The sequence below is a fragment of the Rhinolophus ferrumequinum genome, chromosome 3 (genome assembly GCF_004115265.2).
Source record: "Rhinolophus ferrumequinum isolate MPI-CBG mRhiFer1 chromosome 3, mRhiFer1_v1.p, whole genome shotgun sequence".
Classification (NCBI taxonomy): domain Eukaryota; kingdom Metazoa; phylum Chordata; class Mammalia; order Chiroptera; family Rhinolophidae; genus Rhinolophus; species Rhinolophus ferrumequinum.
In genome coordinates this window covers 66,994,972-67,020,124 of record NC_046286.1, presented here as the reverse complement: position 1 = coordinate 67,020,124, position 25,153 = coordinate 66,994,972, and the positions used below count along the sequence as shown (strand labels likewise).

General features: G+C 35.6%; 1 protein-coding gene across 2 annotated transcripts in view; it reads left to right on the top strand.

Annotated features, from left to right (window-relative positions):
• Nucleotides 1-4,798: 4,798 nt before the first annotated feature.
• Nucleotides 4,799-25,153, top strand: part of FRK (fyn related Src family tyrosine kinase) — a 101,434-nt gene continuing 81,079 nt past the window's right edge. The window contains exon 1 of one of the 2 annotated variants that reach the window (XM_033093741.1): nt 4,799-5,744. In XM_033093741.1, coding sequence (XP_032949632.1) covers nt 5,395-5,744 — 350 coding nt within the window. In that variant the 5' untranslated portion in view covers nt 4,799-5,394. The remainder of the gene's footprint in view (nt 5,745-25,153) is intronic. The other variant, XM_033093734.1, reaches the window with a different exon arrangement.

Genomic DNA, 25,153 nt, shown 5'->3' with positions numbered 1-25,153 from the left:
GAAGTGGCCAATAAAAAAGTAAGCAGAAGTCACTGAGTGGGGTTTAAGGAAAGCTCCTTGAAGGATCCCATCTCAGCTGGGAGGTCTACTCTTTCCCTTCTCTCTTTTATCTTTCTACTTGCTCAGAACGGAGTTGAGATTGCTGGACCTCCAACAGACGTCGTGGACCATATGGTGACCTTAAAAAATATAAACAGAAAAAATAAAAAGAAACTAGTGTCCCAGGAGTACCTACCACTTCTAGCTGTTAGGAGGACTGAGAAATGTAGTCTGTAGCTTTTTGCTTCTGTAAAAGTAAGGTTCTATTAGAAAGGAAGGAGAAACTGGACACTGGGTAGGCAAGTAGAGAGTTTGTCCTGGAAGGAAAGTGCAAGAATTTGCAGATGTGGATACATTTTCTGATGCAAGAAAAGAAATTGAATTGGTTGATGTCAAATAGATTTGAAATTTCTGTGACAAGGTCATTATCAGAGAATGGGGCTATCCACAGAGACCCTGAGGAGAATGGTGGATGACTTGAAATAGTACTATGAGAAAATGAAGAGAATGGCAGCTGACTGGACTGGCATATAAAAGACTATGAGCAGTGCTAAGGGCTTAGCAAGAGTTGGAGATCATTAATTTGTTCTGATATAAAACTGAATAACAGCTATAGAGTTTTCTGTTGCATTATTCAACAAATCAGATATAGGAGCATGGTTAAATTTGTGTAAGGTTGTATGTGTATGTGTTGGATGTGGGGGTTGCAGGAGCTAGAGAATTTCAAGGAAGAGAAAAATTATTTTGGCAGAAATGGACAAGGAAAGCCTAAAGGAGATGTGGATTTTTATTCAGACCTCGAAATGCAGGGAGGAGTCTGCTCGGAGGGAAAGAAACACCGACTAAAAGAATGCAAAGGAGATAGTTTCAGTTGTGTAAATGGACAAGACCTATCGGGAGACACAGTATTTGGCTGAGTGGGAGGGCTAATGGAAGGCAGTAATGGAAGGAGGTTGTTGAAAGGGTACATCTGATAAAGATCAGAGAAAGTACAAATTCTTTAGTCTTAAATTCCAAGCCATATCTTCCAGGCAATGAGGATCTGTTGAAAGTTATTGTGCAGGAGAGTGATTTAAGATTAAAGTGATGGCAGTTTGATATAAGAATGGTAGGCAGGAAAACTACTTTAGGATGCTGGCTAAGGAATTCAACATTCAGGAAACAATAAGACAGGAAAGAAGGGGACTGAGAGAGGCAATAGATAGAAAGTCACTCCTCTGTGCTCCCAGCACTTTTCACACTATAGAACTTTTGCTCTCAATTGTGAAATCTTGCATAAGTGTTTATCTCACTCCAATGGCTCCTTTCCTTTCCTTTCCTTACTTTTCCTTACTTTTCCTTTCCTTTCCTTTCCTTTCCTTTCCTTTCCTTTCCTTTCCTTTCCTTTCCTTTCCTTTCCTTTCCTTTCCTTCCTCATCCATCTCTCTCTTCCTCCCTCCCTTCCTTCCTTTTTTCCTTCCTTCCTTCCTTCCTTCCTTCCTTCCTTCCTTCCTTCCTTCCTTCCTTCCTTTTTTCCTTCTTTCCTTCCTTGCTTCCTTCCTTTTTTCACAAATACTTACTGATTATTTATTACTTACATACTGGACATTCATTCTTCACTGAAAATTCTGAGAAGGAAATGTCGACACAGGAACATCCGAACCTGAGAATTTTTTGTAAGCATTTGCGCCAAACTGACAACATATGCCAGGCAACAAGAAATCAAACGCTCTGGAGAATGACAATATGAAGTTTCTTTTATGCATTTGGGATTGAGGAGGGTGTACATGAAGATGGGAGAAATCAAGGCAGGGATTGCATACAGAATAATAACAGATGATGTGCTCCTTTGGGGGGGTGGATATGCCTCCAAGGTGTCTGAGAAAGGGGATGACTCAAAGTTATATTAACCTAGAAGCACAAGAACAATAGACAGGGCTTGCTTAAGGCGAAGATCAATCTTTTGCCAAGAAAGATTTATGCCTGGGGCATGACTACCCACCAAGACCTGCCTAGTTAGGGATTTAAGATTAAATCATCCTGTGAGGCTACTTTCTGTCACTGGACTTGTCAGTTTCTCTACAGAACCCCCTTCCACAGAAATCATATTCTCCTGAGGGAAATCAAACAAGTAAGGGAACCAAGTGGAATTCAACAGGCAAACAAGTAGAAGTGTGTGTCAGGTTTTGGGGGTGCACAGAGTAGAGGACCTCTAATCTATTATGGCAGAGAAGGTACCACTTGAACCCAGCCTGGAAAAATCACAAAGAAGTCACTGGAAAATTACAAGGAAGTCACAGGGGGAGCAGGTAGAGGAAGAAGCAAAGGTGCAAAGGAGAGGGCCTCGGCCTCAGGAGTGGCTGGTTACTTAGTGAACCTGCATCACAGGACATGGGTGTAGCAGTGAAGGGCTGTGAGGTTAGAGACATTAGCAGGGCCTTGTTGGTCCTCCTGAAGAGTTTAGGTTTTATTCAAAACATGTTGGAGGTTCCCTGAAGGACTTTACATAAGAGAACGACATTAGCTTTTTTTCAGAGTCATGGAGACTGAGGATCTGTGGCTCTGGAGTCAGACTGAAACCAGGGTTGTTACATATGGTTCAGCCACTTGGTGGCTGTGTGACTTTGGGCAAGTTACCTAACCTCTCTAAATCCCAGTTTCTTCTTCTCTAAGATTGAAAAAAAATACTACCTTCCTCATAAGTATTGTTGTTTTTGTTTTCTGAGAATTAAAGGATGTATCATTTGTAACATTCTTAGTACTATGTCTGACCCCCCACCCCCAAACTGATAGCTACTCTGACTTATATCACCTCTGGCATTATTACTATTATAAAAACCAAGCAGTGTGCAAAATGAGTCAGAGGAAGGGGATAAGCTAGAGGAAGGGAGACTAGGTAGGAGGCATCTGGGATAATTTAGCGAAGAATATTCTTTTTTTTTTTTCTCCAGTACCCAGCTCTCATTGAGAAAGAATACAAAAAGAAAAAAGACTAAATGAAAAGCAAGACTGAGCAGAATTTGGTGATTGATTAGCTCACAGAAACCAGGGAAAGAATAAAAGATGACTGCAAGGCTTCAAGCTTGGGTGACTGCAGAATTCTGGTCCTATCGACACAAGGAAACCCTTTCTCTCCCCACTCATTGACAGCTTTCTCAGGCCACTGCTTGCCTGACACCTTTCAGTGATCGGTTGCGTTTTCAATTTTATTCACTAGCTCAGTGAGTGTGTTGTGCAGGTCTGCTACTTCGTCTTTTTCTAGAATGCCTTGTCATAACCATAATGGAGGCGTGTTTGAATTTAGAACCTTCAAATTTTGAAGTCTCAAACTCTACTTCCAAATTGGTTTCGACTACATCTCTTTAGTTGCGTCTAAACCGTATTTCATTTCTAGATCATGTAGATGTCTCTGGAAAAACTTGAGCATCTATGCCTCTGTTTAGAGGCATTAATAGAATCTTACACTTTTACATATTAATATTCTCTTTGGAACAAAATCTTCTTATGGCATCGCAATATTACGTAATGCCTATTTTCTCCTCTGTTTTACATATGGAATTATATTTTAGTACCATGTGACAAACAAACAAAGAAACGAAACAAATGAATCTGGCTCAGCTTTTGGCTTTTCTATTCCTGCCAAATTGGTACCTCTTCTCTGACTCTGAAGACGATTGGAGAAACCTGGGAGCGTGACATGAGATCTTGTTCTAACCAAATGACCTGTCCACCATCAATGCCTGATTTTAGTATTAAGTAATGGCAGGTGGGGCCATGGTTCTCTGGTTCTTTCTTTCCTTTTCTTTTTTCCTTGAGTTGGATTTTTCTGATGACTAAAAATGCTTGCTGTTTGACAAAGAACAGGAATTTTGAGATTGTTCTGGGGCTAGGTTAGCCAGATTCAAGGCTCTGGCCAGTGTTTAGAGAGATTGTTTTAAGAGAGAAACTTTTAAATAAATATACAAAAATAAGTGACACATCATAAACAAGTTTGCAGTGCTCTCTGCTAGTGCAAATGGCAGTGCGTTGATACATCCAAACTCATTGCCCAGGTATTCTTGGGATCCAGGACACACATGTGAGACAGGTGCCCTAAACTAGAGGAAGTAAATCAAAGCCCATTGCCTGCGGGGATCGCTAGTCCTGGTCTCAGCTTCATTTAGGTCCTGAGCTCCTGCCAACAAAGTTAGTAGGAAGTAGTGTAGAACTGGAAGTCAGAGTTTAACAGAAGAAGCCTCCATAGCAGCACATCACAGACCTCCCACACTTTCTCTTCACTGGTCACCTCGTCTGTGTTTGCATGTGTGTTTCAGAAATAGTACACGAGAGATGGGAAATTAAATGTCTCAGTGGGAAAAGGCAGTGTTTTGGGTTCTCAGCGTTTCAGTCAGCTGCTTTCAGACTTTCCAGATTGTAAATAGATGTTGAAGCTGTTAAAATCTATTCACGGTGATGAAAAAAGGTAGGGACTCAATGGTTCTTTCCCAAATTTCCCTTTGTCCAGCAACAAATACCTAAACACTTTAATTTGCCTTTTTGATTTCCCCTAGTGGTGGAAAAACAATCCTCATTTTTAAGGGGTGCTGTGGGGGTACCTCTGCCCTTAATTTCTGCGCTGGGAACGTAGCAGGACAAAAAGCTCCCTGGGCTGGCCTGTTTGTCCAGGAGTAGGGATTTTGGCCCATGCTTTAAGAGTCTGGCTCCCTGATGAGGGCGCTGTTCTCTCCTGAGTGCGGGAGAAGGGAGAGGTAAAGAGGACTGGAATGTCACTTAGATCACAGACAAAAAGAAACCAGGAAGTAAGGTGAAATTATTACAGCCTGATCATAGCTCAGAATATCAGTAAAGGCAATAGCCTCCACTGATTGGATATTCATTAGCAAAAAGGAAAGAGCAGTGGGGGCCAGGGCTGGTCAAACCATAGAGACAGACCTGAGGCTGGGAGAGAGCTCCTGGTAAAGGAAAGAAGCAGAGATCTTACCTGGACTTTCCATCTTTCTCTTGTTAACTTTTCCTTGGGACAAAAAGTAAGGTGACTCTTCTCTGTTCTCAGGCGTTTGTCTAAATAAAGCCCTCTTAATTATGTTTTTGTTGTGGGATTCCTAAGCAGACAAGAAGAAAAGGCATCTTGCCACAGAGCTGCTGCCCAATTCCCACTCGGTTTTGCTCTGGGACAGCAGCTACAGCCACAGAAAGCAAGCCGGTGAGTCTCTGCAAGCAGCCAGGTCTGCTGGACTGTTGTGAAACGGGGCTTTGCTCACTCTTCAAAGCCTGGTGGTGAATTGGTTGCTGATTTCAAAGTTGCCTGGTGGAGGAAGAGAAAGTGGATCTGCAGAGACAAAGGGGAGAGGGAGAAGCCCTCTTCAACAGGGCAGCATGGGCAATGTTTTCCGGAGGCTCTGGGCATACTTGCAGCCCTGTGTCCCCTGCTTGTTCCGGGAGGCAGACAAGCCGGAGGTGATTGAGAACCCAGGGGCCTACTGCTCCCCTGATCACGAGCCCAGGAGAAGCCATGGCCACTACTTTGTGGCCCTATTTGATTACCAGGCTCGGACTGCAGAGGACTTGAGCTTCTGTGTGGGTGACAAGCTCCAAATCCTGGACTCCTCCCACGAAGGCTGGTGGTTTGCCAGGCACTTGGAGAAAAGAGTTGGCTCCGGCCAGCAGCTGCAGGGCTATATTCCTTCTAACTATGTGGCCGAGGACAAGAGCCTACAGGCAGAGCCGTGAGTAGTACAAACCCACACTTTATTTCTCAACTCTTTGAGGGCACGTAATGAGTTTTCCTTCCTACCTACCTATAACCCCCTAATTTCCAAAGAGCTGCCTAGAAAGTATGAGGAAGTGCTGGCAAGAACCTTCTAATTGAAACACACCTCCCCTGCTAAGTGAGAGTGAGCCAGGCAAGTGGCTGTTGTTGAAATGATTTCTCTTTCAGTATGTGTACCCACAGGCCCTGGGTGTGTTTTCATTAACATCAACAAATGCTGCCTTTAATACTCCGCCTTTTCTTTGGCTGTAAAATAAGTCATGCCTCACTGTAACAACAGAACTGCATTTCATATGCAGGTATATCATAGATCTCCCTTAAACCACACTTTTAGATCTAAAGTTTCTCTCTCACTCTGAACATTTAAAGCATCAACTCCAGCTCTAACTCTAATCTCGGATCTCATTCTGTTAGTCACACACAGGTCTAACAAACATAGAAAGTAACATTTAGAAGATGCTAATTTCTCACTACATTTTCATAACTAGACATTTTTCTTTGAATCCCAGATATAGAGTTATGCTACCCAAATTATGGTATCTTTTGGTTTTTATTATGATTAGAAACTCACCAGCTACAAATATTTAGTACATTTCAACAAGAAAAATAAGTCTTTCCCCAGAGGAGGAAATAAAGGCTTTGCCCAGATATTTGAATAAATCCTATGAATTATAGTGGAACCAAAGAGGAAAATTTTATGTACTTATTCACTTCTTTATGTACTTATTCCGCTCATCAGTCCATCTGCTCTTCTGTCTGTTCATCCGTCTATCTATGCAAGTGCCAGACAGTAGTGGTGTGGTGAGTGGGGGAGGGAAAGGTTATATTCGTGGTTGTTGAATATAAATTAGATAAAGCATGGTCTTGACAGTGGATACTTGGGATCTGGTGGGTTGAAAAGTAAGTGGGGACTGAACTCTCTTGCCTGTGTCCAATGAAAGCAAAGACTGGCAATGTCTCTCAGGAATCATTTTATAGGATGGATCCTTAGTAGAGGAACCATTGGGGTTCACTGATTTTCTCATGTGTTTCTTCTTTTTATGTGAGCTGCAGTATCCCTTACTGGCCCAGGGAATAAAATGAGAAGGAACAGCCATGGAGCCTTGGTGCTGCTTTCCAAACTCAAATCCAAATATGAAAGGGTGTTTGGTGCTTCTTTCCAACACTAAGAACCTATAAATGTTAAGAAGGGTCTTATTTTATGCCTAATTAGAACTAAATTAAAATTAAGACTTTTGACAAGTAGATCGATAAGTTCTCAAATGAGAAAAATCACCTGTGTGAACCTGTGTTTATTTTCTGTAACAATCTATAGGAAATACCTTTGCTTATTTATTGAGTGCTTACTTATGAACATGTATGTTTTCATTATGATTTCCATGTGACGTATAGCATTATGTATGTTTTACATTCAGTGTAGCACACATATCCTATTATAATAAATACTATAATAACACTAGTGCCTTGAACTCATAATCTATACTACTTTTAAATATATTTAATTTATTTTACAGCTTTGGGCCTCTCTTTCCTCATCTGTAAGGTCTCTGGAGTTGCCTAAACCTCTAGATTCCCTGATTATCTGGGAACATCAGCTCTCACGTTTCATATGTAGTGGTTCAGCTACATTCATACTTGACATACTTGAAGAAAGCAGGTACTGAAGCAAGGCAAGCCATTCAAAAATGATAATGTTCTGTGGCTCAAGCACAGTATCCTTACTTATTTAGGTTCTCTTTAACAAACAGAAAATAAAGCAACTAAAATATTTTGGTTATTTTTTGATTCTCAGGGGCGATCTGCAGCCAAGAATACTTTTCTCTTTCTGCACATAACTTAATGAACTTTCTTCTTGGGATTGGTTCTCAGCAGTGTTCCCACGTGTCATTACTGTCCTAGATCTCTATAGTGGGCTTCCCTTGGGTCTTCACATCCACTGGAATAAAAACTTGATGCTGATCAGACACTGCTTCTGTGTCTCCTGGTCAGCACGGGCCACTTGTTTCAATTTAAGTGTACACCTGTGAACCCAGGTTACCAATGAGGGTTCTTGCCACCAAATAGCTAAACTGCTACAATACTGTTAGTGCAGATAGCTGTGGTCTCTAGAATTCCACTCCATTTCAGTACCAGTGATTTTAACTCAACAGTCTTCTGAGTGAGGGTGTCCAAGTGGTCTACAGCATGTCTTAATACCTGGAAATTGTACACAAGCATCTTTTTTTAGTATCTTTCTTTACTGAGTTTTTCAAACTTATACTTCATTTTTTCCCTTATGAATACTGTGAAAGTTAATGTAGTTTATTTTATAATGAGCTCAGTATATGGCATTAAGTAAAGATTATTGTTTATATTCATATGTGTGAGATGAGAAGCAATGGGAGAACAATGAAAGTTGAGTCATCTAATTCCTAATTAGGCTAGTTTAATGCAATGAATATTAATATTCATCTGTTTATATCTTTATTCTTAACCTTCATTAATAAGAAAACAATAATACTTCTGGAGTTATTAGTGCCAGGGCAAACAGTTGAAAGTGTTAGTGTTTGGTTTGTTTATTTATTTGCTTTTAATACTAGGAAGTAGAGATGCTAAAAAAAGAACTAGACTATTATTAAAAGATAAACCAATGTAATAATTGATTATTATTCCACATATAATTGCTTTGCCTTTTTCCAGTTTTATTGAGAAATAATTGACATACATCACTGTATATGTTTAAGGCATACCATATGATGGTTTGATTCACATATATTGTGAAATGATTACCAGAATAGGTTCAGTTAATATCCATCTTCTCATATAGTACAATACAAAGAAAATAAAGGAAAACGATTTCTCCTTGTGATGAGAACTCATAGTATTTACTCTCTTAACAACTTTCCTATGTATCATACTTGTACAGTACTGTTAGCTCTACATCATGTTATACATTTCATCCCCAGTGCTTATTTATTTTGTAACTGGAAATTTGTACTTTTTCCATCTCTAGTAACAAGTCTGATCTCTTTTTCTATGAGCTTGGGATTTTTTTTTTTTAAGATTCCATTTCACATATAAGTGAGATCATAAAGTATTTACTTTTCTCTGTCTGACTTATTTCACTTAGCATAATGCCCTTAAGATCCATCCATGTCATAAATGGTAAGATTTCCTCTTTTTAAGGGCTGAATAATATTCTGTTGTATATATGTACCACAACTCGTTTATTCATTCATCCATCAATGAATACTTAGGTTGTTTACATGTCCTGGCTATTATTAATATAAACAATGATGATCATGGGGATACAGATATCTTTTCAAGTTAGTGCTTTTGTTTCCTTTCGATATATTCCCAGAAGGTTGGATTGCTGGATCATATAGGAGGTCTATTTTTAATTCTTTGAGGATCCTCTGTACTGTTTTCCATAAGGGCTGTACTAATTTATAATCCCACCAACAGTGCAGAAGGGTTCTCTTTTCTCTACATCCATGCTAACATTTGTTATTTCTTGCTGTTTCGATGATGGCCTTTCTAATTGGCATAAGGTGATATCTCACTGTGGTTTCAATTTATATTTCCCTAATGACTAGTGATGTTGAGCATCTTTTCATATACCTGTTAGCCTCTCATAAATCTTCTTTGGAGAAATGTCTATTTAAGTCCTTTGTCCATTTTTAAAAATTGTGCTATATTATTATTTTTTTTTTTTTTGCTGTTGAGTAGTATGAGTTCTTTATAGATTTTGGATATTAACCCCTTATCAGATATATGGTTTGCAAATTCTTTTTCTCATTCCATAGGTTGTCTTTTTACTTTGTTGATGGTTTTTCTTGCTGCACAGAAGCTTTTTATTAGGTTGATCCAAAAGTAATTGCGGCTTAAAGGTTAAAAATAGTTGCAAAAACTGCAATTACTTTTGTACCAACCTAATAGTTTGACATAGTCCCACTTGTTTATTTTTAATTTTGTTGCTTGTGCTTTAGGTGTGATTTCCAAAAGATATTACCAAGACTCATGTCAAAGAACTTTATTCTTATGTTTTCTTCTAAGAGTTTCATGGTTTCAGGTCTCACATTTCAGTCTTTAATTCATTTTGACTTAATTCTTGTGAGAATGAGTATAAGATATGGGTTCAGTTTCATTCTTTTAATGTGAATATCCAGTTATCCCAGCACCATTTATTGAAAAGATTGTCTTTTCTCTATTGTCTTCTTGTCATGTATTAGTTGACTGTATACTCTTGGGTTTATTTCTGAGCCCTCGATTCTGTTTCATTGGTCTATTTGTCTGTTTTTGTCTATTTTTCTGCCAGTATTATACTGTTTTGATGATTACATCTTTATAGTATAGCATGAAATCAGGAAGTGTTCTTCATTCTCAGGATTTCTTTGACTATTTGTGGTTCCATATAAATTTTAGGAGTGCTTTTTCTGCTTTGTTAAAAAAATAATGCCATTGGACACGAAATGACATTTCATTTATTTGCATCTTCTTCGATTTTTATTATCAATGCCTTGTAGTTTTCAGAGTAGAGGTCTTTTACCTTCTTAATTAAATTTATTGTTTTTGATGCTATTGTAAATGGGATTGATTTCTTTCTTTTTGAAAAAATTCATTGTTAGTGTATAAAAACACTACTGATTTTTGTATGTTAATTTTGTATTCTGCAGCTTTACTGAGTTCATTGATTAGGTCTAACAGGTTTTTGATTGTGTCTTTAGGATGTTCTCTATATAAAATCATGTCATCTGCAAATAGATTCAGTTTTTACTTTTTCCTTTCTAATTTTGACACCTTCTATTATTTTTTTTCTTGTCTGATTGCTTTAACTACACTTCTAGTACTATGTTGAATAAGAGTGGTGAGAGTGGGCACCCTTGTGTTCTTGATCTTAGAGGGAAAGGTTTCAACCTTTCATCATTGACAATTCTGTTAGCAGTGGGTTTGTCATATATGGCCTTTATTATATTGAGACATGTTCCCTCTATACCTAATTTGTTAAGAGTTTTTATTATGAATGGATATTGTATTTTGTCAAATGCTTTTTCTGCATCTACTGAGATGATCATGTGATTCTTGTCTTTCGTTTTGTTAATGTGGTATATCACATTGATTGATTTGCAAATGTTGAACCAGTGTGGCATCCCAGGGATAAATCCCACTTGATCATGTCTGGTGTATGATTTTCTTAATGTGCTGCTTATTTTGGTTTGCTAACACTTTTTTGAGAATTTTTGCATCTATATTCATCAGGGATATTACCTTGACATGTTAGTTTTTTTTCGTAGTAATGTCTTTTTCTGGTTTGGGTATTAGGAGAATGCTGGGCTCATGAAATGATTTTGGAAGTATTTCCTCCTCTTTGATATTTTGGAAGAGTTTGAGAAGGTTTGGTATCAATTCTTCTTTAAATGTTTGGTAAAATTCAGCGGTGAATCTATCTGGTCATAGGCTTTTATTTGTTGGGAGATTTTTGATTCAATCTCCTTACTAGAAATTGAAAAAACCTGTTCTTAATGATTTACTTTCTCTCTACAAAGAATGTTGTATTTATTTTATTTTCAATTTGAATTCTTAGATTTATAGAGGAGTATTTTTCTTCCATTCTTCAACATGGAATCCCTCAAATCCTTACTCTTATGGTCTAATTACTCAGAACACTTTTTTAATTTTTTATTCACAGTGTTTTTAGAGACAAAGTTCAGCTAGAAAATAATGGTATGGAAATCACATATAAATCTTGGAGCCTAGAACAATGGCTTTAAATTCCATTGTTTTTGTTGTAAAAAAGTTCAAGTAATGCAATATATTGATAAAAAGGAAAATGATCTATAATTGTATAATTTACTCCTAACATCATTTATACACAAAGAGTTTAAAAAGTTCTTTGCCTAATTGTTTAAGTGTGCTTTCAGTGATGTCCACACACCTTTATTCTAAATTGGACTAGGATCAAAAGTATTTTGTGGAAAAGTTTTTCTCCTCTTATTGCCACGTAAACGTTGATTATTTCCAATTCCTCTCCTATAACCATTTCATGGGCCGCATTGAAAAAGAAAGAATAATTTATAATTTGTAATTTTCTTGGTAGTTTATGCTTATGGAATAAAAGTTTTCAAATTTTATGAAGTATAAATGTAATGGAATTTCTCTCCATCTAGTTTAAGGCATATTTTCCTAATTTTACTTTTTAATGTGTCAGACTATAGTTCTGTCAAGATTTTATCTAATTTAAGGTCCTTGCCATTGTCTGGCTTGAAGAAAGTGGCATGAAGAAATAAAGTGGTATAGTCTCAGAAAGAAAATTCTCTTACACCACCATTTTAAAATAGAATTGCAGCTTCACTATTTGGTGATTTGTATATTGCTGAATTTAATAATTATCCAATACCAGTTGTACACAGTTTCCTAGTTATTTTCAACCTAGGTATCAGTAGATTTCTTTCTCAGCTGGGATAGGAAGCCAGTTTTTGAATCTTAAGTTAGTTAAAGGTAGAGAAACAATGTGCTTTAAAAATCAATTAGAATATTCACAAGTTATTCTGATATATCACTTTGTATAGTTTAAATCACTATTAAATGCATATATGTGGAAAATAAAAATAATGCATTTTTCAATTTCTCCCTTCCAGGACAAAGTATACTTAAATGCCATAGTTTTAAAAACTAAGATAAAAGAGCTTTGCATATATAAGTAAAATACATTATTAGAGTACATATATATGGCTATTTAACAAATTAAATATTTGGATAAATCTAAGATACGAAATTTAGGACAAACAATTTAAATCAACAAAAGCATATTTATAAGCCAAAGATTAATTAGAAAAGTCTATTATTAAATGACTGCATTGCCTATAGAATTATGATGCATTCTTCTCTTCCTATCCTTTGATAGAAAATAACAACATGACAAATATGTTGCTAAAATAATTAATTTATAATAAATTATATCTCAGGTATAATATTATATGATTTTTCATGTTAATTTAACTGTATTGTACTGTTTATATTAATGTAACTGTTTATCTTACTTTTCTATACAATGAAGTTTTATATAAATTTGTCACTATTTTTAAGAAAATGATAATTAGCTGCTAAATTAAAATAAATTTTATAAGAATAATGGCAAAGTCATAAAAATGAGGAAAAAAGGAACCAGTTGAACTGCATTCAAATCACAGTCAAAGTGTAAGTGCAATTAATAGCAGTTTAAAATAGTTGATTAACAGCAGTAGAACTTGATTACATGGATCTCAAAATACCTTTGAGAAGCAAAGAAGTGATATAGCACAGAGTCATTAAAATTAGTCAGGAGTCATTTTTAATTTTTTCTAGGAAAATTGACAAAATCAATAATACTGTAAAGTTTCAATTGCAATATGCCATTCAGAAACACTCTCTCCTAGTAAAAGTATTGATTATTGTTTCTTTTCAGGTTTTCAACAAATTACTAATGATAGAAAAAATTTTGTGTGAGTGAAATAACTCATAAACTACTGTGCTTCAGTCCTAAAGATTAGAACTTAAATTCCAACTTGGTCTAACTTATTCTTTGAAAAAAAAAAAAAATTTGTTTATTTTTTTCAAATTGGTTTGTTTTTGTTTAAGTGAATTTATTTAAAAGTTTGGTTTGTCTCTGTAGATATAGCATGGTGTTACTTTTGATGAATAAAAGTAAAGCTTCTCATCAAACTGATACATAAAAGTAGACACAACCTTCTATACAATACAGCAACACTAACTTTTGTTAAGCAACTACTATATCCTGTCTACTATGTCTTGAGGCTACCAAGAAAAAAATAAACAAGACTTTGCCTCAATAAAATCTGTCTGGTTGTAAGTTCAGAAAATTCCCTTTGGATTTTCCAAGTGCCAAGATCACATTGAGAATCTATATGGTAAATAAAAGTCAGAGCAATCTTTGTGTTCTTCTGGTAGATATTTTAACTAGGTCCAAATATTAGTGGTAGAGTTTTAATTGAAATATAATGCTGGTCCCATTTTTGATCTAGCCTGGATGTGTTTATGGACACAAGTTATGGGTCCAGCTGATCTGGATTTAAATCCGGCTTTGTCAAGACAGCTAAGCTTGAGCAAATTATTTGACTCCTTTGCCTTCGTTTCTTATCTGTAAAATAGGAATAAAAATGACAACTATTCCATAGGATCTTTATGTGACATAAATGAGATTATTTGTACAGAAAGCATGCACCATAGAGAACTTGACACATAGTGAGGGCTTAATAAATGTTGCTTATTATTTAGTTGGGCAGTTCCTCCTTTATATCTGTCCAAATGGATCATACTTTGTACACACCCAGTCCAGCCTCAGCTCACATGTTGAGCATCTTTCAGTCTTTCTTCCATACTTTCCCTCACCTGTGGTCTTGGGCTTCACATGGGTTTGGCTATTCACTGGATTGGCCCGCAAACCAACTCTTTATCTTCTTTTCCTGACCAACTCTCACTCATTCTTCAGGCCTCACCTTGTTTGTTCCTATCTGCCAGGCAGCCTTTCCTGATTATATTATATTATATTATATTATATTATGTTATGTTATGTTATGTTATGTTATGTTATGTTATGTTATATTATATTCAGACTTTAACCTCCTTTGTCATTGCTTATTTATTTTCTGCAAGACTATAAGCTCTGCATGTGGGAGGTGGGAAGGGGAGTCACTGTCTTGGGCCCCAGAGCTTAGTGTGGTTCCTATACATAATAAACACTCATCAATATTGGTTGGGTAAATGAACAATTAAATGAATGATTGCTTATTTACAAATCTCAGGTATTTTAAAGAGCATCTGACAGAGCAACCTCTTTTCTTCAACTGTTCCTCTTAGAGTTGCTTTTTTACCCACTGAGTTTCCTCATTAGAGGCATAGGCCGTTTTGCATTCTTTTCTCAGTGAATTCTTCATGCCTTAATTTTTGTTTAGACTCCTAGTCATAACAGCATAATTTCTATGCTCCCAGAAATCAGTGGCTGTAATCCACCCCTGGGGAAAAATACTTAAGGGTCACAGACAGATTCAAATATTCTTTGTAATGTAGAATGAATATCAAGCCAGGAACCGATTGTGAATCTCATTGAGATGGTTTCTAAAAATCACATTTATACATATTAAGCTATATCGTGGTTATATTAAGGTAAAGGAATTACTGGCGTAAGCTTTTAAATGGACAGAAAACTAAAATTCAGTTTGCAAAATTAATGTTGTGGGGTCAGACTTGTAATTTCAGTTTTTGTGCTCAACATACATAATTTCAAATTATTATGTATGAAATATTTTTCAGTTTGTGCATGATGATAGTTTGACTATTTTACTGAAGAATATTAATAGATTTTCATTATTACATTATAAAACATTACCAAACAAAATAATTATATGTTCTTTTCCCTAATTTTCTTACTAATTAATTGCTAATTTCTGTGCAGCATTCATTCTCTGGCTCCCATTTTTAGTGGGGGTTCTTAGCACTTCTTAGCACTGGAAAGATTGGGCTAGTTTTTCTGGGGAAAGTAGTTGTGCAGATGAATAGCGGCTTGAATGACCTCCTTATTGCTTTTTTCCTGAAGCCTGCAAAGTTAGTATTAGTTTATGTGGATGTTTCTCTGAAGATTAATGTGACAAGAATTTCGCTTAAATGCATATAGATACAAATGTAGATCATTTGATCTATATTTCCCATCTTCTTGCTTATTTGGCTATTTCAAATGCTATAAAAAGACTATCTATTGTGTAAGATTTTTTTTATCATGGTGTCATTTTTTTCTACCAAGTTTTTCAGTTATATATTTCCCTATTTAAAATTTGAATTAATTTAGTGTCAGATTCTTTAATGTTTTTATTTCTTTTTTATTCATATGCCGTATTTTGTACAATTTTAAAATTCAGATTAAATTTCTCAATTAGAGATATTTTTTCATCAATTCCGTATTTTTTTAAGGGTAAAATGAAAATGCAAGAACTGCTATTATTAAGAACTTGCAACTCAAGAAATGCTATTACTAAGAACTTTTTAACTTTGTATTAGATATCAAATTTGAAAGGCATTTAGAATCTTATATCAGAATAAATATTTCCATTGACACAAATGCTGCATACCATGTTGTCAGCATGCTTTGGTTGATTTAGAATAATAATCCCCTCTGGTTCCTATGAAAAACTTGTATTTTTGATAGATTTAAAGTCACTCCAATGCTATTCTGATCTCACATACATCTTTTTGCCTTTTCTGAATATTAATCAATTACTATATACCAAGATTCCCATTATAGGAGGTAGGTACAATCTTCCCATAAGTCCCAGAACTGTGCTGGAGGGTGCCTGTGTCATGTCTGTGAAGTAAGACTCAAGATACCTTCTCCAAAATCTTTTCAGTATTTCTAGTCATTGAACAAGATAGAATCTATGGGATTCATGTATTCATTCAATAAACATTTTGTGTATATATGCTTTATTAAAGGCAATGTTTTTATATGATGAAAGATACCAAAATGAATAAGACAGTGCTTCTTCTCTAGAGAATTTTACAATCCTTGGAGGTAAGACTAGTGAACCAAGAATATATGTCAATGCCCTTCAGCCGAAGACCACCAGGTACACACTGTAGAGGTTTATTATTCATTGCAGGGAAGGAAGACAATGGGTGGAGCATCTCAGTAAGAACATATCAGAAAGGATGCATTACATGATTTAGGGGGCTTTGCTCTGGATTAATTGCTTTCAGGAAGTGGGGATAATTGTATGACTGGGTATCTTAAATCTTTTTGAGAAGAAGGGAAGAGTAACAAGCGTAAAGCTATAATTGGTAAAGAAACAGCAGTCACTTGTATTAACCAAGATAGGTGGGTATTTGGTTATTTTTGTGATTAGACAATGTCCATGTTTTTAGTAGTGTTCAAACATGATTAAGAGTGATCTGATCTTGTTTTTTTTCTTGATCCATCATGGTCACAAAGTGGCCTTGTCTGATGTTGACGTTTTGTGAGATTGTTTATGTTCAACAGGAGAAAACTGAGGCCTCGTCATAAGTGCCAGGCCAACTCCTGGATGTCGGCGGCTGCTTTTTCTCTTTCTCAGCTACCATAAGGCAGATGTTGATAAATGATGTAAGAGTAGCATAAACTGTGTATCATGAAGCATGTACTTAAAAAAAAATTGTTTAATGTATGAATGAAGAAACAAATACATGGATGAGTATGTCCAAAGGGAGAATAGATCAGTACTTGTTTGGAGAAAATCACACATTTTTTTCAGGGTTCAGCTCACATGACCCCCCCCAAAAGCTTCCAAGAAGCTTTTTCTAACCTTCATAGGAAGAATTCATGCATTGTTTTTCTCATGATTTTGTATTTGTTGTTAGTAGAGCAATAGGTAATAATGACTGATGTTTATTGGGGGCTTACCCTTGTGCTACTTACCACACAAATAACTTCACTTGCATTACCTTATATATTACAACCTTATGAAGGTTGTTTTATTATTTCTATTTACAGATGAGGAGACTGAAGCTAAGAGAGTTTAAGTAAACTACTTAAGCCTACACAACTAATAAATGATGGAACTGAGATTTGCTTGCTTCCAGCCTGCCCCCAGAGCCTGTGTTTTATCATGTAATAGCTCGTTGTAAAACTTCTATCTTTCATTTGAGACTTTGAGAAAAGTCAAGCCTTTGAGGAAAGGGTACTTAAGTTTCCTGTATCATACCTGAAAAATTATTTAAGACAGTGTTTCTGCACCAGAGAATTTATAATCTCAGGGGTTAAGACTATCTATTTCCTCTGGAAATAGTAAATTTCCTGTAGTTAAAATGCTGTCTTATTCAGTTTTACTCAATGCTTATTGATGGGACAATTCAGTACAAGTTGCCAAATATGGAGAGAAGGAAGTGAAAGTATATTCAGGGAATGGTAAGTTGTATGGCTTAGTTGAAGCATTCATGGAGACAGCAATGAGAAATAAATCTGGAAAAAGAGGTTGGGATGAGTATTTGGAAAAGACCATGGGTGCCAGGTTAAAGAGTTTAGATTTTGTTTGATAGGAAATAAATGGAAAGCACAGCTTGGAAAAGACTGTGATGATGTGGGAATGGACTGAAGAAGCAAGAAGCTAGGCAAGAGTAGGGAAGTTGTTCCAAAGGTCCTTGGCATGAGGTTATAAGGGTTTAATTTCAATTTATGGTGGTTTTTAAAAATAAATAAATAAAAATAAAAAAGAAGAGTGGGGATAAGAACAATCTCATGAATGAAAAATTAAGATGACTTAGGGGAAGGGAAATAACATTTTTAAGTACCTTCAATGTGCTAAGCACACAAAATTGTATATGTGAGCTAGTTTAATCTTTATAATAGCCCTGTAGGGCAAGTTTTTTCTTATTATTTTTAGGATGAAATATTGAAACTGAAATTTAAATAAATCCAAGAACATTTTTATGTGGTAAATAGTAGAGGCAAAACTACAAATTAGATGTAAGAGAAGAGAAAGAGAGAGGATTAAAAAAATATGTGATTTGAGACCAGGTGAAATATTAAAAGAAATATACATTTCATTAAGTAACTTTTATTGGGGAGGGTATGGTTGGAACAGAAAGAAAATATATTCAAGTTTTTTGGTATGTTGAATTTGAAGTACTAGTAAGTTATCTCAATGAACATGTTCAGGAGAAATTTAGAAATACAAAAAGCAGGGCAAAGAGACAAGTCTATTTTGTAAAGATGGATGTTTGAAGGCATTCACACAGAGGTGTTGTACATGTCACAGGAATATAAGAACTGCAGAGTGTTGCAGACTTCACAAGGATTATAAGAACCATAGAGTGAGAATCTAAGAAATAGGAGAAGGGGCCAAAGATCAATTCTTTAGAAATGCCCATAGTTTAGGTAAGTACAGTGTATGCTCAAAGATTGTAGTCATGGCCTGGTCTGTTCACACCTTGCATCTATATTCTTTGGAAATCTCCTCCCACTTGTAGTCATGGCCTGGTCTGTTCACACCTTGCATCTATATTCTTTGGAAATCTCCTCCCACACAAACTCTCAGTTTATCCAAGTGACTTGCTTTGGCTAGTGGGACAATGACAAATGTGACCAAAAAAAGAGATTGAAAAGTGCTTGCACATTGGGGCTAGCTTTGTTACTGCTCTTGAAGTTATACAACTACCATAAAACAAACAAACAAAAAAACCCAAGCAAATTTCCTGGGGGATGAGAGACCATGGGAAGAAAGGCTCTGTTTGTCCCAGTTGACTCATCAGCTGAACAGAGATTCATGATGAAGCCCAGCTAAGACCAGTGGAATCCATCCCAAATTGCTCACCTTTAGATTTATGAGTTAACTAAGTAATTGTTATGAAGCAAAGCCTAACTAATACAGGGAAGAAGCTGCCCTGAAGGAAACAATGAGAATAATTCATAAAAGTAGAATAAAAACAAAGAGCGTCTTTTTCAAAATAAGAAGATACACGATCAAGGAAGAGGTTTTGGGTCAAACACTAAAGCAAGGTCAGAGTAATGAGGAAGAGGTAAAGGCCAACAGATTGCTGGAAGTTTACTGGCAAAACTAAAAAGCAGGATCATAAAGTAATTATGGATGATTGCATGCAGTAAAGAGAGAGAATCATAATGAGGAACTTCACACTCTGTTGGGACTTTGAATGGGGAGTTTCAGGCTGGGTTGAGCCATAGAAAAAGTATTGTATGATAAGGTTCTACATATGGGACTTGGGTTCATCCTGAGAGTCAGAACTGAGGGAAAGCAAAATCAAAAGAGGCTGTGGAACCCTCCATCTCTGAGCAGAATGTGCAGGGTCCTAAGACTATGTCTGTTTAGTTGGGATTTACGGAAGTTTTCATCCTCTCTAGGGTATCAAAATTGGTAGCTTTCCAACATTCTCTGGTGGGTTTGAATATTTGGCATTTGGAAGTTGGGGTGAAGTGAGATTAGGTTGAATGTTCATTTTTAACACAGTCAGTTTGACCTTCCCAAAATTGTTGGAAAAATTACTGAGTTTTTCTTTTGGGTGCTTTACTCCAAAGTTTTGGGGTTATGGAGGACAATTGAGCTCAGTCCGAGGTCTTAAAGTAGAATCAAAAACTACATGTGCCTTTAAAGAAGTTTGTCTGTGAAAGAGAGATACACAGCAGTATATTAAGGAGGCATCATGATCACAACTTACTTACTACATAATCTTTTAAAAAATATAAATCAGATGATGTTATTCACTTGTTTAAAATCCTTATGGCTTCCCTTGTACCTGGAACAATCCAAACTCTTTGTATGCCATGTGCATGCCTGTCTCAGGACCAATGCTCTGGCTCCTCTCTGCTTTAGACACTTGCTTCCCCCTTCTCCCAACACCCTGGACCTGATTGGCTCATTCTTATTATTTGATTCTCAACCCTAATGTGACTTCCTCAAAGAGATCTTTTCTATTTTATTTAAAGAGGCACACTCCAACCCTGGTCATTCTTGAGCTTGTTTTGTTTCCATTTATTGCCTGTCTCTCTCACAAAAGTATGAACTCTGTGTGGGCAGGGACCTTGATTTTCCTATTCAACATGGTAGCCCCACCTCCTGGAACAGTGTGTGTTGCAACATGAGAGGTACTTAGGTGGATCTGTTGAAACACAGCAACTCAAACACTCAATGTCAATTTGAAATATATATACACACACATATGTACAGCTATAAAAATATGAGCAAACCTTTCTACAGCTGGTAATTGTATCAATTAATACCACTTGGTAGAGTAGCCTAGTATGCTTAAGATGAATCACCAGTTGTTCTCCATAAATCTCTACATAGTACTACAGAGTCATTATCCCAAATTAAGGAATTCCGGACAAAAATTGTATCTGTCCATTTGAACAGAATATCCCTAGTGGGCTTGTTCTATCATTCAATCACGCCTTACTTTTAGCACTCAGGTGAGAAATAAAGGCGCCGAAACAGAAGAAAAAATGCTGATAAAATTTTTGGTTATATCTAAGTTACTGTAAATAATAAGCAGTGGATTCAATCAATACCGAACCTGAATGGAAATACTGAGTCACTTTAACGGTTCCTAAAAATATTTCAATACTTAATTATATACATGGCATTTACATTTTTAATACTTCTTTTCTATGGTGTAATAGTACTATTTTACCATATAAAAAGAATGCACTCAGGTCTACCTATTCCAGTAATATTTTATATACAAAAAGAAATACATGGTCGTCTTTGCATTTCCCTAGAAGACAGATTGGGAGTGGGTTAGATAAGCCCAGATTGTCTTCTACTGTATACAGTAGTTATAGGATAATTCTTTGCTTAGCTTCAGGCTACTATAATACAGTGAATATAGTGCTGCTTCAGATAAAAACAGTATAAAATTGACTCAATATCTTGTATCTGTGTTATATGATAGTTTATAGGAAAACGGGCAGATACTGGTTTTAATGCTGAATCTGTTTTGAACTCTGTGCTATCTCTTACCAAAAGCCTAATTTATGAAAGTTTATGCAAATGGAAAGTTATGCTATTGATTTAGTAGGTACTGGTAAAATGGTAGAAAACAAAATAGTTGCATAGTCACTAGTAGAAATCAAAGAATACAAACAGTTGATCTTTCACATATGATAATTTTGATGCAGTGAAACTCCTGATATCTTTTAAAGCATAATTGTCCATTTTCCGAACATTTTAATATTATAAAATATTCTAGTTTATCAATGGCTTCTTTTAACTTTATTTTTTTTTAAACAAATGTGTTTGATAAATACAAAAGAATATCTGCAACTTTAAGGTAAGTTTTAAAGTATGACGATTAAGGAACATCCATATAATCAGCTAGCCCATGACCTAAACTATTACTAATAATGGGCCTATAATTTTCTCTCCTGCCCAATCCCCAGAGTAAAACCTTTTCCCTAGAAAGTATTGATAGAAACTCAATTTCTAATAGCAGAAGATTGGAATCAATCTAAATGTCCATTAATAAGAGAGGGATAAATTATGGTTTATTTATTCATAGAAATATTATGCAATAGTAAAAATGATGAATTGAGTGGCATGCGACAGTCTGGGTAAATTTGGAAGCATAATGTTGAATGAAAAGAAAATTTTATATGCTATGATTCTATTTTATAATATCTACAAATAAGGAAGACCGAATAATGTTTAGGCATGTATGTTAGTAAAGTATAAAATAAAGTAAGGGAATGATAAACAGAGTTATTTGATTTACTCATTTGAGAATTGTACATTCTACATGTCTGTAGAACAATTAAAGATATGATTAGAAGTCACTTATGTCATGAAAAATAAAGGGTAGCAAATCTACTGGTCAAAAGGTCAAATATAGATAGTGTGACTGAACATATGTAGTTCATGACTCTTTCCTCACAAAAGTATTTTCACTGAATATCATCTTCTTAACATAAATAAGAAAGACATAAAAAGATACAGCTTTTGCAATATCTGTTCTCATTATCCACTAGGATTTTTAAGCTACCCCTCCCCCAAATTCTAATGACAAGGATCCTTAACCTGTAGACCATGAACTCCTAGAGGCTCCAGAGATAGTCTTGAGACAGTCCACGAACCCTCTGAAATTGTACATAAAATTTGTTTGGTGTATATCTATGCATTTTATAGGATAAGGGGTTATAGATTTTATGATATTCTAAAAAGAATCATGTTAAAAAAGTGTAAGAAACTGTGTTATAAAATTAGCACAGGCAAAGTTTGTTTCTCTTGAAAAATTAATTTACTTCCTTATAGCAGTTAATAAAAATTTATTACACATCACTTTTTTTTTTCTTAGCTACCAGGAAGCTCAGAGTCCAGTTAATTAATGCTTCTTCACAATAACCATAATTTACCTTAAGTCTGGCTTATTTTTGTCCTTTTCTCTCTTTTCTTGAATCCTCCTTTTTAATTCCTTCTATAGTATGTATATTAAGTTTTATAGGGGTCTGTTATTATAGCCTTCTTAATACACACATAATAATTATCAACTTAGGTATGTTTTATGCTTTAGAGCCTTAACTTATAAAGGAAAAAAGATTTATGTCTTAATCTGTGTACTAATTAAAAGAAAACATTTTAAAAACTGTCTTCTGAGTTTGGTTGAAAAACTTAATTTTAAGCCAAACATGACAGATTGAACCTACATAGCCACTCCCTTATCTCGCTCCCACTTTGCTTTCCCATCTCTAACACTGGTTAGAACCCTCTCCCTTGTTTGTTTCATTTCTTGTCAATTTCAACCGGGCACACATTATTCTCTGCTGGAGAATTTGACACAACCTCCTTGCCCTTTTCTCTTTGTTTCCAGGATTGCAGTCAGTGTGTTCGTGTTCGTGCAGCTGCTTCTGATTCATCCTGGTTATCTCCTGATCTGTAGAGTGAGGCAGGAAAGTACCCCTAATAAGAGCTTCTACCCTGTGTGACACCCATGTGTATTAGAGAGGCAACATACAAGGAGCCGAGAAAACTACACAAAAGGGAAGGAGGAGACACAATGGTTGAAAATGCGATTTTAAAAGGCTGATGAATTTTAAATAAACATCAAAATAAAATGATGTAAGGAATAAACAGAAGATATCATAAGAAAAAAAACACTAATATTTAAGGAAAACAAATATCGTGAGAATATGTTAGAAATTAGAGAGGTTAAGAATGGGGATTGATGAGCAGATGGTTAATAGCATGGCTTTGTTTGTAGTTCCGGCCAGACTAGATAAGGATACTATGCTAAGAATGGAAATAAGTCAGAAAAATGTGGACATGTAGGAAAGTTCATGATTCTTGGCTTATATTATTTTAACTGTATTTTAAAAAATTTCCCTGGAGCTTTTGCGTTTGTGTTACACAAGCGTATATTAAGGAGACTATAACCAGATGCAACTTTTTAAGTTAGGCTTTCCTGTTGGGTCCACGGTGAAGAAAATAAAATGCTAAGTATTGTTACTGAAAGACAGTTAAACCCTTTTCTTTCCTCATTTTCCCTTCTTTCTACCACCTAACTGATATATTACACTTTAGAGTTGATTATATTTCACAATGTTAAAAGAAAATGACACACAAAAATACACATACGTATTATACAGAATGAAACCAAGTAAGTGACCTTAGGACCTAAAAATGAATTGATCTCCTATACCGTGGGCAAATTGGGTTAAAACAACTTAATAGTGATACAAGAAGTGTTTTACATTCGCTAATGGAAATTGACTATATAGGCAAGGTGGTCAAACAAAAGACTTCTGTAGGCGATTAGAGGAAGTTAATAGCCTTGCTTGGCCCCCAGGAATTCAGAAAGTGTCTGTGAAGAAAGTTAATGACACATTCAGGTGTGTCTGACATTCTTTACTAGGGCAAACCTGAAGGATTCATTATTTGCTGATTTAAAATCAAAGAAACACTATGTTAGTAAAAATAAAAACAACTTTTATTCTGATGGCATGTTTACATGTAGATTTGAAATCACTTTTTGAGCAGTTAAAAAAATAGCTGAACATATATCAAAGAAGGTTTACATAAGCTTCTGCACGGTTACGGTTACGTTGTTGACTTTTTCTAGGAGGGAGCCCACTTAATTCACTCACTTAATCTGTACATTGACATTTGGACTTAAGTAGCCTGATGTTTATAAAGTTATGTCATTTATTCAATGGACAAAATATTTTTTTTTCTTGTCAAATGCATACTTTCAGTTTATTTGACTTTGAAAGTAGCTTAACAGAAGCTAGTCTACAAATGCAAAGGAAGGACATCTCTCAGGAATCTTTGCTCAACACTTCTGGGAAGATAAATATTTCAAAAAGCTTTTTGTTTTAGCATTCTGACTGCATTGTTGCAACTGACAGAGATCACTGAAAGCACTTAGTTGTTTAGTTTTGTACAGGGAGTATTATGAGAAAAATGATCCTAACTTGTTTTTCAAACCTATGTTTTTATCCATTGGATATATTTAGCAACTTTTGGTTGCTATAATTTTGTGCCATTGTAAAGAAATCAGAGTATAAGTAATAAATGGTTTAGTTCGATTCAGCAGAAAGTCAGTATATTTGCTGAGGGCAATCCAAGTAATTGGCAAGTTTCACTGCATTCCTGGAGTTTGCCTTATCTAGTGGATCTCAGCGCCTGCTGACAGAGAGGAGCAAATGATCCCTATTACTCAAGGATTTGTGTGGAAAGAGGCTTTGTCCAAGCAAAGAAGGAAACTTTGTCATTTCCTCTTAAATTGTTGATCTATTTTCAGAAACAAAGTATTTGGTCAGACAAACTTACTAAAAAAGAGCAGACAGATTTACTGTATGATCTTTTTCTGTTCAGATACTTTCCCTAGAATGGAAAACTGAAATTAAATCATCTTTAATGG